Source organism: Ammospiza caudacuta, chromosome 2 (assembly GCF_027887145.1).
Source record: "Ammospiza caudacuta isolate bAmmCau1 chromosome 2, bAmmCau1.pri, whole genome shotgun sequence".
Taxonomy (NCBI): domain Eukaryota; kingdom Metazoa; phylum Chordata; class Aves; order Passeriformes; family Passerellidae; genus Ammospiza; species Ammospiza caudacuta.
In genome coordinates this window covers 106,825,661-106,839,402 of record NC_080594.1, presented here as the reverse complement: position 1 = coordinate 106,839,402, position 13,742 = coordinate 106,825,661, and the positions used below count along the sequence as shown (strand labels likewise).

Genomic DNA, 13,742 nt, shown 5'->3' with positions numbered 1-13,742 from the left:
GCCCCATCCAACATGGCCTCGAACATTTCCAGGGATGAGGCACCCACAACTTCTCTGAGCCATCTGCTCCAGTGCCTCAGCACCCTCACAGTAAAGAACTTCCTCCTGGCATCTAATCCAAAGCTACTCTCAGTTTACAGCCATTGCCCCTCGTCCTGTCACTACATGCGCCTGTGAAAATCCCTCTCCACCTTTCTTTGAGCTTCCCTTCAGGTACTGAAGGCTGAAATTTAGGTTACACCGAAGCCTTCCCTTCTCCAGGCTGACCAATCCCAGTTCTCACAACCTTTCCTCATAGGAGGAGTGCTCCATCCCTCTAATCATCTTGGTGGCCTCCTCTCCCTTCCCTTGACCTGCTGCCCTCAGTGCTTTGGATGCAGCCCAGGACAGTGTTGGTTTTCTGGGCTGCACCTGCCTGTTGCTGGGTCATGTCCAGCCTCTCACCCACCAGCACCCCAGGTCCTGCTGGGCAGGGCTGCTCTTGATCTGTTCATCCCCAGACTTTGTTGGTACCGGGAGTTGCCCAGACCTGGGTGCAGCCCCTTGCACTTGGTCTTGTTAAACCTCATGAGATTCCCACGAGCCACTTCTCATTGTCCAAGTCCCATTGGATGCCATCCCATCCTTCAGGTGTGACAACCACTCCACTCTGCTTGGCACCGTCTGCAAACTTGCTGTGGGTGCACTTGATCCCGTTATCTGTCATTAATGAAGATATTAAATGGCACTGGTGCCAGTATGAGCCTCTGAGGAGTACCATTTGTCACTGGTGTCCCTTGGAATTCTGAGCCATCACCCTCTGGACCATCCAACCAAGTCCTTATCCAACAGTATTTGACCAATCCTTGTAAGAAAAAGTTTCTCTTACTAACATTTCTATACTGATAAAATAAAATAAAAGCATATAATACTTATATTTTGCATATATGTATATACACATGTATATTACTCCAGATATATTTGCAGTAATTAAATCAGTCTAAAGAAACTGCTTTTGAAATAATTCCACCATGTAAAAATTAAATAATGCGCAAAGTATAAACATATACCACTCATATAGGTACCTCTCTGATAGGAAAAAAGAGCTGTGTGTACATCCTCCCTCACCCTGCATCTCATCCCCCCAGCAATAGTTATGGGTTAAATATAATAATAAAATATCTTTTCATGAATATTCTTAAAAATCAAATTGAAAACTCAGCTGGTCTATATTTTTACTGTATTTTAAGTCCTCTACTCCTCAATTGCTTTTTTTATCTAGACAAGTCAAATAATGCTGGTGGTCTGTTTTTCTGTCACAAACTCTTACCTTAAAATCACAAGTCATCCTGCCCCATCCAGAATATGAGGACAAACACACACACTACTTAAAATGCCATGTAAGACTCAGAAACAATAAAATCCATCATTTAAAACTGGTATAGTATTTCTGGCTTAGAAAAAATAAATATAGATGAAGCTATCTTCAGCACAAGGTGCTGGGAAAAAAACTGCCTACACTGTAAACCAGAATAAATGCTGCAATATTTATGAGTATCATGGTGCTGGGAATCCCCTCTGAGATTTTCACCATACATTGATTTTTATCATAAGCTGTTCTAAAATTAGAAGAGGCCATGATCTGACAAGCATCCTTTATGTTTTAGTCCTACTGATGAATACCATGAGGTGCTTTCTCAGCTTGAAACTGTTCCAAAACCAGAGGCACTAATCTGACATATTAAACTGAACTAATATAAAGTCTTGTGTCTTTACATCATGCAACATCATTTATGGCATGCTGGGCAGTGACAGCTTAAGTTATGAAAATGCAGTATCACGCAGCAGATCAGAGCTGGCTTTATAGCAGGTCTCATGAATTTCTTCATCCAGAAAGAATAAATTTTACTGTGGGAGCATTCTGCATAGAACCCCTGCAGAGCAATAGATTAAAACTGGATTTTAGCATTTACATCTTGCTCAACTATAAATCAGGAATTAGAATTGATAATGGCAGTTATCCATCAACGGCAGTGATACTGCAGATGAGCCGGAGTAGTTTTATGGTTAAAAGGAGTTACTTTTTATTATTATACTTAAAGAAAAGCTCTTCTATTTGGAATGTTTCTAGGCTCTAAGTAAGGAATGATCGGATCCATGCAGATCGTCAACACGGGTGAGGAAGACGCATCTGAAGTAACACCTCTCCATATTTCAGAGCATCATTCTGAAGCTCTGGCAATGGGTTTGAGCAGTTCAGTTGCAGGTTCCTGAGAGAAGGGCTGGCAGGAACAGCTACCAGGGCTGGCAGGGACAGCTACCAGGGCTGGCAGGGACAGCTACCAGAGCCGGCAGGACTGCGCCCCGCGGTTCATCGTCGTGTTCGCCGCGCAGTTGAACGCCTTGCGGAACTCCTCAAAGTTGCTCATGGATCCGATCACTCTGCAAAGAGAAAGGTGATTGACATGCAGGCTGCCTTTTGTCAAACACTACAGGTCTGAAAGTGTTTCAGTGTTTTCACTTCAGGCTGAATTTTCAGGCTTTCATATAATTTTCCCCGCAAATAAAAGCAAAAGGTTCAGGAGAAAGGCTCCCAGTTAAAGTTAATATGAAGCAAATATAGTTTCATGCTTTGAGAAACATCTTGCTTTGCTAGAAACTTTAGGAAAACCAAATTCATTTTGTGATACTGTATCCTTTAGAACAATTTTCTAGTGTAACCCTTGCAGCACAGGTGGGAGATCAGCAGTAGCTGTGCAGGGTGGAATTGTTCTTCCAGCCCTGCCAGGCAGCTGCAGTGCAGCAGGCAGGAGGATGTCAGCACACACTGGGCTTGTGCTGGCAGTGGTTTCATGAGGCTCCAGATTCTCCTAGCAGCATGCTCTGCCCGCCCACACACACTGGCTCCCTGGGACTTTACAGCTCTTTTTGGGCTGCTCAGCCTTGCACCTGTGAGCATCCTGACTCCTCTGATATTTTGGAAATATATTTTCTGAGCCTGCTGCCCTGAACAGCTCCCATGCTCTCTTGCTTCTACCACAGGTGGTGTGATATTGAAAGAGCAGCACCTCCCTGCCTGACACAAGCTGGACAATGTGCCTGCGTTCCAGACTGGCACCTTTGGGCATAGGGGAAGAGCTGGTCCTTGCATGCAATCATCCTTTGGCTCCTGCTTTCATGTCCGCATTATTTGGTGCAGTCAGAAACTATTATTTTACCTTTGCTAGATTGCAGTTGTGTTGTTTGCTGTTTTTTTCCTATACTTTCAACCATCTTGGGATTTACTAACCTGAAACTTGTAATGGTTGTAAAGAGTTTTCTGAGTTAAAAGCAGAAAAAACATCTCCTGTGATAGCAGTTGTATACCTTGCCTCTGTTATGCAGTGAGGAGGCATTTTTCTATATTGCAGAAAATTTGCTTCTCAGTGTAGCTCAGCATGGTAGAAAATATTCTTATTACATTGATTAGACTTTCTGTGAGTAAAAAAATTTGCAGTCATCTGGCACAAAAATACCTAAAGGTCAGTTTTGTAGCAAAGATTACCAAATTAGGTTAGGCTTCAAATAAGATATGCAGCTTTACTGTAAAAAAAAAAAAATTGCAGATACATATTCAGGGGCAGAAACAGCAAGAGTTGGTCATGCAGAGCTGCTGCTGATGTTAGTGGGAGTTCTGCCTGCCATGCCAGGGATTTCAATCTGAAATTGGCATTCAAAAATAGCAAAGACACATGCTAATACTGAAAATCTGCCAATTAAAAACAAGTAAACCTGGAATTTATCCAGTGAAAAAATCTTTATGTGTGCATGCACACCACTTTTCTACCCATGGTTTGATTTTGCCACTCATTAACTGAAGTCAGAGTGGAGTGTCTGGATTTCATCCCATTGAATTATAGCAGAGACACCTTTCCTTGAGCAGGTCACACTGGCCTCCCTTGGTAATCAATAGAAAGATGTACTTGCAGAGTCTAAGTAATTTAAACTTATTACCTGCTGAAAGATTATTTATATATATATTAACTTCTAAAATGACATTTCCTTTTTGACTTTGAAGAGAAACTGGTGTGAGTAGTTCAGATGTATACATCTGTGCTCAAGACATGTGTTGTTCATTTCTATAATTTTTATTGTTACCTTTTATGATTACTTTTAAAAGGGCTGTTTGAGCTTTTTGGACAGAAAGGGTTGTCAGTGTTGGAGGTAGCTGTATTGCAGTTATGCTTATAATGGGCTTGGGACATAAATGAAACCAAGCTGAGGGAAATAGATATTTTTTTTAGCCCAGTTGATATGATTTGCAAGGAGACAAGCACCACTGCTTTTTTTCAGTTGTGAAACAGAAGCCAGTTCTCAGTATCTTGCACAAAAACTAAGTTTTGTCTATATTTTCTAGATCTCAAATTAACCTAAGCTCTGATGTTTTCTTTCATAGCCTGATGCCTTCAGGAGTTTTCCCAATAAATACTCTATCCCTAGAGTTCCATGTGTATCACCATCTCATGGGAATGTAGCTATGAAACTATTCAGAATATAAATATATGTATAGATAAATAAACCTGAGGATTTTAAAAGACAACAGATGGTTATTTTACCAAAATATCAACATGGGTAGGAATTATGAAAATAATATCTCTGTAGGCTGAAGGTCAGCCTGATGCTCCTCATTGTCATGATGTATTTTCAATGTCAAAAGGCATACAGATTTGCATACTGCACTACTCACTAGCTGGTATAACACTCTTTCAGTCAACAGAAAGTGGTGAGATTCTCTAGAAGGCAAATAATCCACTGTATTGTGTGAATTTTGTTGTGGATATAACATCCTTTGTCCAAATAAAGAGGTAATGTAGTACTTGACCAAGGGCAAACACAGAATTCTTAGTTAAGTAAATGTAACCAACATAAATCCCAACAAATCCAACATGTTCTTGATGAAGAAGCAGAAAAATAAACTCAGGCTTCCTAATTCCTATGTGGTCTCTAAAATTTCCCCCTTCCCATGGCAGGGAGTTCATGAGTGTCTGTGGCCAGAGGAGCCTTTTGGCCAGGACAGGCTCCCTCTGTTATGCTGGACCACCACAGCTCCTTCAAACAGTGTCACTGGAAGGCCAATGGAAGAGTCAGGGCTTGAACTGAACTCACAGGGCACCTTTTGCTTTGCATTATCAATGTAATTCAAGGTTGAGACGAAAGAGCTTTTAATGAACTCAGATGGATTAAATCGAGGCCCCTCCTTATATTCACTGTTTTCTAAGCTGGAATTGCTTAGGGAAAGAAAGTGATAGATGAGGCATTTCAGGTACTCAGGCCATGATTACAGGACATCACATGGATCAGAGTGTGTTCTGGTTCAAATGCTTTTGAAGGTAGATGCAAGCTCCTCAGTTTTACAGAAGAGCATTTATAATAGTGAGAGATAAGCTAATAAAAGCAGTTCAATGTCCATCTAAACCAAGAGCACAATCCAATTTTGTGCTTGCTCTTAAACCCCTCTTAAAATGCTATATTTCTGCACTTCTGTTCTGCAGTGATTGATTCTGTGTGTACACTGAGGAAATACCATATTTGCACTACCTGAACTGAGGAGGGCTGTGAGCTCCAGTATATATTTGCTCCCTCGCAGATTCCGGTCTAAAGGCATTGCATCTTACCTAATAAAATAAAAATTAAAAAAAAAAGAAAAAAAAAGAAAGAGAAACAGGCACATTATCTGGGATCACTTTTTATGCACAGCAAAATGTAATGTCACTGTTCTTAAGATGTCCATTACTTATAAAATACATGAAATGGAAAGGCACCATAAACTCCTACTTTGTTTCACCTTTGCCAATCTGAAGTTTTCTCTTGTTTTTCAAATCCCCTAATGGATCCAGTGTCCACCCACTGTTTTTCTCTGCACACTCTTTCACATCATCTAATCACAGTCACTTTACTAGTTTTTTTTTTTTTTTTGCAGTTCTCTATTATGGCAGCTTGTCTTTCAGCTTGTTTTGCAGCATCTCACACCTTAATAATTACCAAATATACTTCTTGGTCTCAAAACTATATAATGTGTATAAAAGGTACACATAATAATGCTTATCATCTCTAGAACTGCTGCTATAGTACCTGATATATTTATGCCATGTTGGAATGTCAGTTTCTTTTGAAATTACACATATTCCACATTTCCATCAGTGGTCTCCAGTTCCCTGCTCCTGATAAGATGCTTAATTCAATCATAACTGACCAAAAAAGAGGGTAGATAGAATATTTGCACAACTGAATAACTACTCTTATGCTGCATCCATTGCATGAGAAATCTCCTTTAAACTGCCCCTACCTTACCTAAGCCTCTACATTAAATGTTCCTATCAACAAAATCCTTTAAGCCAGATTGCCCATAGGATTTCAGTGGACTTCAGTGCAATTTTTTCTGGCTGAACACAGTCCAGACATTTTATAAAAGTCCGTTGAGTCTCTTGAGCTTTGTGAAAATAGACTGAGCTCGAGGGCACCTTGCACACACTGCTCTCACTGTGAGTGTGCCCTCCCTGTGAGGGACCATTGGAAATATGATTTCTGCAGTGGTCCTGTAAGAGCCCCAGATGTTCCCTACAGTGTGAAAATTTTCTTGGAGAAAAACTGACATAAGGTGAAAGTTTATTCAGCATAAACAATGAAAATTAAATATTTTCTTTGTCCAATATGGTCAAACTGAAACAGCCACAGGCCCACAGACTGCTACACTGACTCTCAGCAGAGAAATTATTTTTAGCCAGGACTGGTTGCGTTGGGTCCTGTTTTTTCAGTTTGGGATGATTCATTCCTTCTACTGGAGACAAAGTTTTATAGCCTTTTACTTCTCATGTAGGGAGTTTTCCCCAATTTGTTTACCCAAATAAATAATTTCTGATCCTCCCTCACTCTGTGTTTTTTTCTAAAAATCTCACAGCCTTATCAAAGTTTTGTCACAGCATATTTAGTGTACAGATGGGAAAAAATAAACTAAGACTTTCTTCACTGCTGCTCAGTTCCCTTGAACAATGTACACAGTAACAAATGGTGTGAGTTAAAATTGAAGAAGGCTGAGGAGTCAACACATGCAGGAAGACCCTTTTAGTGCAGAGAAGTAGAAAAAAGAAAGAAAGTTGCTGTGACAACACTGCAAAACCAAGAATCATTTCAGTAGTTCTGGCACCATGGGTAGTTGAGGACAAAGAGGGAAAGAGAAAGAAATAATAATTGTGGGAGAAGTCTCTCCTTATACTCTCAAAATCTGTGTTTGGGTGGTGCAGATTGCTGAAAACAACCAAGCTCATCTCTGCACTGCACATTGTTCAAGTTAATAGATGGGGTTTGGGACACATTTGTTCTACTCACATGGGCATAACTCAGAAAGAAAAGCTGGTTGTGTGTGAACTCAAGGCCTGGCAGTAAAGGCTCTTCTTCTCCTCCCCTCTTTTCTGTAATCCATTTCCTGTATGCCTGATAAGAAAGAGATACTAAGTGCCTTTCAGCAGCATGACGATAACCACAGGGTTTTTTTTTTATTATTATTTTTAAGTAACATGATGTTTCAGATATTTTCCATCTACTTACCCTGAAAGCTTCTCGCAGACCTCCATTATCTGCAATGTTCTCTGCCAAAGTTCTCTTCCCTTTCACCTTGGCAGAATGAAAGAACATCAATCATTTGACCCATTTCTGAACTTCCTACTTGATCAACTTCAAAAAGAGGGGGAAAAGTAAAACAAGGCAAGAACAACTCAGTCAATTTGGACAAACTTTGGTTAGGAAAACTGGGTTTCCATGTGAAAACTGCCAGTAAACTGTTTTCTGTGATGAGTTATCCTGGCTCTGGTCATGGATCTCTGTAGCACAAAATGTAGTAGATAGAATGCACTTAAGAGTCCAGTTCCTGATCTTTGAGCTCAGTGTCAGTAATTTGCCCCTAAGGACTGTTTATATCTGGTGACATGTGACATCCAGTAGCCTCTTAAACTTTTATCTAAAAGGCTATATTTATTTCTCTACAAAACTCTTAATATGCTACTGGGATGCAAAAATAACTCCTAAGTCATAACATAAATAAGCTTAATTAAAAATAGCTGTCAGAATCAAAATTGGTAGTATATTCAGTGCTCTAAAAATATCTGCAAAGGAGATTCTTATTGCTTGTCCTGGGTATTGATTCCAAGAGCAGGAGCAATAGCAACAAGAATGTGTTGTGGGAAACTGCACAATATAAACTTTGTGAGGAAACTGGTCTCCTGGCATTACCAAGTTCAATATCATTACAAAGAAATCCTAATTTCTGCTGAAGTGGCATTATCTCTACTCACCCAGCCTACTAAGGTCCTTGTGTTACCAACTGTATTTGTAATTAAGCAGTTTTACTCTCTCCTGTGTCTCAAATAAACAAGATAATTGAGCACAGTTTTGAGCAGGGCTCTGAAGGTCAATGCTGGCTGCAGCCATCAGCCCTCCCCTGCCACAGGGATCAGTGCAGTGGGGTTGGCATCAGGACTCATTTCAGGATGGAAAATGAGGGGAAAACTCAAGGGAATGGCCAGGAACTTGTGCACAGCCCCACACTCAGCACAGATGAGCACTCAGATTGGACTGGAACACTTGGATGCCTTGGGTACAACATACAGGAAAAATGGGAGCCACAGAGGAAAGTGCAGCCCTTTCCTGTCAGCTCTCCCCTGCTCTCGGGAGGGTGGAGATGGGGTGGGAGAGAAGCTTTTAGGAGAAAAGGTGCTGGGACACCAGGGACAGACAGCACACAGCTGCCTTTTCCTCTGGCCTTCCTGCTCACACATTTCACTGGCACTGGGCTTGTGAGGAGACTGACTTGGAGCACAAGATCAGAGTAACCTAACAGGGCCACAGGCCAGCTAAAAAGCGGAAGAATTCTTTCTGCTGATCTCAGGCAGCTGGAGATCAAGTATTTGAGACTACTCTGCACAGGGAGGTTGTGGCAGGGATCATGGACCATGATAAGCCCTTTATTTGATGAGATGACTTTATGTGATTATTGCGCTCTGAAGCTATTTCTATATCACTTTTTCTTTCATTAGGTTTCTTTTCTGGACACATTTTATTGCATACCAGATGAGAAGGAAGAAGAATAAATAGGTTTCTTAATCCATTAAAAATATTGATACAAGGGTAAAAAGCCTGCAGAGTACTGATGCAAATGACAGGCCAAAATTATAATAATAAAAGGTCTTTGCTGGCATAGCTCTTCCTACAAAAGCTATAAAATATGTCAGAAAATTGGAAAAATCTTCTATCATCTAAAAAGTGCTTTTGGTTATCCTGTGGATAAAGAAGGAATGGGATGACAAGGCTGTGGGTAACTGTGGTCTCTCTAGTAAGCCCATGGACTTCAAAGGCAGTTTCTACACTGGGAGCAAATTCAGACCTACCTCATCTCAAGAGACAGTGCAAAAGTTAAAGGGGATGGCCAAGCCAATGGCAGAGCAGGAGAAGAGGTCAGCCACATTTTTGGGGAAGGTTTTAAGGATCTTTTTTGAGTAGCATTTTTGTAATGACAGTTTTTACCCTACAAATATTCAGGAATGAGCCTGAGAATTTTTATTTGCAAATTAGATTGCTATGAATTATTTCAAGTCTGAGTTGCTGGACTTCAGACTGGACCACAATATGGCTTTGTTATCTCTGAGATCAGCACAAACAAGCCTCGGAAAAGTTCTAGAATTGTTGATAAGAATTTAATGGGTCCTCACTATTGTTAAAAGGCAAAGATGTACTAGTATCTGTAAAATATAGGTAGAGGTGATAGAGTTGAGTGGGGACTGGAGTATTTGTTTTATCCTGAAAACTAAGATTAAAATCACATCCCAGACAACATCACTGGAATTTCAGCTATTTATTTCTGAAGGTCTGGGACATATCCTGCTTATCCTCATTTTGGACACACATATGAATGCACACATCTTCAGGGAAGCCCATTCCTTTGATAGACAACAAAACAGAAACAATTCCCTTGCACTTTCTCAATCCTTTTCTAGGAGCTACTGCTGTCATATTCCCTTGATTAAACATACAAATGGGGTCTGTGTGCACACATGGAAGAAATAGCAAGAGTTGAATGTGAAATAAAGTAGGGCTCATGCATCCATTTTATAGCTGCAATAAATAACAGGCAGAATTGTTAGAGGAATCTATAAAACATGCTATTATATTCTTTCTAAAAGAGTGACTGCTCAGTTTTCATTACAGACTTCATCTTCAGAAGACATTTAACATGCTGACAATAATTAGACCAGCCCTGCTGAGTGACTTCATCCTCTTCCTCTGATTCCAAAATGATGTGATGGAGAGAAATGGTTTAACCCTGTCACCAGGGTGTGGGTAGTGGTATTTGACTGGACTAATCAAACGTGACAGACAATTTTTAACAGAATTATTCACCTCAAAAAATCATTTGTTGTGAGAAATGAAGTTGGTAGTTTAATATTCTAATGTGTTGGGATTTATAAAAAGAGAACTTCAAAAAACAAAAAGAAAAAAAGCACAATGACCCAAACTCCTTATGTACACTGTTTTCAGTCACTGGTGATTTACATACATGTAAGCCAGCTTGTTTCCAGTAGTAATTGTTGTATTGATTAATCATGCATTTTGTTTTCTCTTTAAATTTTTCTTCAGAGTCAGTCGTCCACCAAGGGTCTAAATTTCCATTTTTGTCATATTTCCGACCTCAAAAAGGAAAGAAAGAAAACAAATGTTTTTGCAGGAAAAAGCTTTTAAAGTTTAGGAATCTATCACCTTGACAGAAATGAGAGGTGAATGTTCTCATGTGAGTGTGTGTACAGAATGGACAGGATCAGTGAGCAAAATCTTGGCCCCACTCAAATCAGCAGTGAAAAGCTGGCATTCTATTTATTGTCGTAATTTCCATTTGCAGAAAAATATAGTAATAACTAATGAATTCTACAGTACATTTTATAATTACATAGTGTAAGAGGCACTTAGCTTTTTTGCAAGTATAATTGCATTTTTCATCTCATACCATATGTCTTTCATTCTGACAATGTGATGATAACTAATTTATTATTAATTCTTCACCTGAGCAGGAAACAAATCCATTCCATGAAAACTTCTAAAATTTCCACAAGGTGAAAAATTCCCTAGAGATGTATTTATTTCTGTATTTGGAAGGTAAGACCCTGGCAAGGAGGAAATCAAACTTTAGGTTCCTTTCTAACTGGCAGGAAACAAGGTGGAGATTAGGTGCTCACCTACACAAAGTGGGAGTTTATGAAGAAAAATGCCTCCATTTTGGAGTGCTTGCTGACACAAAGTGTTGTAGAGCAGTGCAAACAGGATATGTGGGGGTTTTTGGGTTTGTTGTTGTTTTTTTTTTTTAAGGTATTCTATATTGCACATCATAAGCAAACTCAAAATTACTTCCTAGAGGAGGAGATTTGAGTTTCTTTCTGCCTGCATCTCCCTCCTCTCCCCTAACTTTCTCTCAGGAGCCCAATTTTTAAAAGCACTTTGCTGAGACAGCGAAACCTAGGTAGTGTCAATGCCCCACTCCATCCAGTTTGCCAGGACAATTGCATTGACATTTTATGACTATTTTTTTTCCATCTCTCTTTTTTTTAAATTTAATTTTAATATTTTGCACACCATTTCTGTTCTACTTTTGTTCCAGTATTGTATTTTAAAACTTTTGCAATTATCTTTTTAAAAATGTCAAACCTGAAATGAAAGGTTTCCTTAGTAATTTTTATCAATCAGAAATTATCCCTTTGTCCTTCCCACTCTCCCCTCCCCCTGTTAGGACTTTCAGAATCTGTTGCTGCTTTAGTTTTCATTTAAGACAAATATAAAGAATCAAACTTGTGGCATTTCTTTTACCAAATAAAATCCAATTCAGAAAAGCAAGATTCCATGTAAATAAATCCAATAAATACAATTTTATCATTTTTTCACACAACTCTGCACCATTAAAAAAACCAAAACAATAAAAATGCTACAGCATGTACAAGTCAGCTTTCTAATCTGTCAACTCTGTAAATAAAAAAGTTATCAAAGTGCAGTCAAATACTCACCATTGCTATCAAATCCATGAGTAAACTCATGGCCAACAATCACTCCTATGGCACCATAACTTAATGACCTGGAACACAAAGAAGCAGTTTCCTCAGAAAGTGTTCACAGTCATGAACATTAAAGGACAAAAGACATCAGGAAAGATCATTATTGATTTAAAAATAGGCTAAGAAGGCACAGGATATGTGTCTAAAATTCAGACCTACACAATTTTGACTTAAAGATGTTGAAAGTCTTAATGTTAAACTCTTGTTTAAAAGTAATATTTAATCTAAAACTTTGAAAGCGTTGTGATGGTTCACTCTTCCAACCAAATCCCTTATCAGCATCATATGGGCTCCACTCTCCTTCAGCTGACTGAATTCTGATTGTTCTGACTGGGAACAGGACAAAGTTACAGCTTTGTACAAAAACTACTTTTGTAAAAAAACTACAAAAACTACAAAAACTATCTTTTGTAAAGCATTAACAGATCTCCATTCAGTTCTAAAAAGAAAGGTCATATAATTCCCTTGCACCTGCCCTGGAAGAGGATGTGATACACAGTCAGATCTAAGGCACCTGGGAAACAGAGTAAAAAGAAATACTTTGTATTTCTGAGTGACAATTAATTATATCTTCTTTATTATATCCCAATAAGCATGCTTTTAGGAGAAATAGGGATGAAAGAGGGAAAAGCTTAGGGCTTTATTACACCAAAAGCAGTGGGTATCATGGGGTAGGTGATTTACTCAATGTATCTTTCATTTGTGGAGCCACTTTTTGTGATTTTAATTATTTCAGTTATTGAGATGCTATACTTCAAAGTAGCTTATAGTATTTCTAAGACATTTTATTGAAATAGAAGAAAGGCAGAGGGTTTTGAAATAACATTATTGGACCTAATGATCCATAGTGCACTAATTGCTCATCTCAGTCATGCCCAAAAACTATTACATCGTTTAATTCCCTCTGCTCCCATGAAAATCCTTCACTTTGTTTTTTTCTTTCCTGAATGGTACTTTGCATGTGTTAAAATCTCCCCTACTGCTTTTTAGCCCAAGTACTGTTACAAACCATCTCCAAAACATGCAGGTTAAAATTATATGTTTAAGCAATGGAAATATCATCCTTTTGTGTGACAAGTTTGTAATCTTGTGTAGCACACAGTGATAATTACCCCTAATAAATGCATGATGTAAGACTTGTTTTCCATATCTGAACTAAAGGGGTTATACAGGATCTTTTGCAGCTGGAGAAGTATAAAAATAATGGCACAAAACATGTAAAGAGATCTAGAAGAAACAAGCCCTATTACTAAATACATCTTATTTTTCCTCTAAGGTTCTTTGTCACCATGAGGGGTAGGGACAAAGAACAGGCTGGTGTTCTGCCAGTCTGGCTCCTTGGAGCTTTCCTTGGCTCCAAAAGATGGGGTTAAGGTTGCAGTGAATTTTGGCCTTTGAATCTGTGAACACCAATGCAGCATTTTGTCCAGCTCAACAACATTTCTTCCAGGAATTTTGCCATTTCTGTTCATGCTTTTCATTTTTGGGCACAGTAGGGCAGAGATGGAAGGGTAAGGTGCAGCCCAGCAGACACCAAATTAAAGGGGACCCTTCTAGGACTGGGGAGGCTCAGAACTGAAAGGAAGCTTCAGGTAGTTTGAAGTCTGTATTTCAATATATATGGTACTGGAGACTCAC

The 13,742-nt window shown here is 39.2% G+C and overlaps 1 protein-coding gene across 1 annotated transcript in view; it reads right to left on the bottom strand.

The window, feature by feature from the left end:
• Positions 1–1,983: 1,983 nt before the first annotated feature.
• The window catches only part of PHEX (phosphate regulating endopeptidase X-linked), a 94,852-nt gene continuing 83,093 nt past the window's right edge, over positions 1,984–13,742 (bottom strand). The window contains exons 17-22 of the mRNA XM_058825515.1: positions 12,057–12,124; positions 10,565–10,695; positions 7,564–7,629; positions 7,345–7,449; positions 5,557–5,633; positions 1,984–2,421 (exon numbers count right to left, since the gene is read on the bottom strand). Coding sequence (XP_058681498.1) covers positions 2,319–2,421; positions 5,557–5,633; positions 7,345–7,449; positions 7,564–7,629; positions 10,565–10,695; positions 12,057–12,124 — 550 coding nt within the window. The 3' untranslated portion in view covers positions 1,984–2,318. The remainder of the gene's footprint in view (positions 2,422–5,556; positions 5,634–7,344; positions 7,450–7,563; positions 7,630–10,564; positions 10,696–12,056; positions 12,125–13,742) is intronic.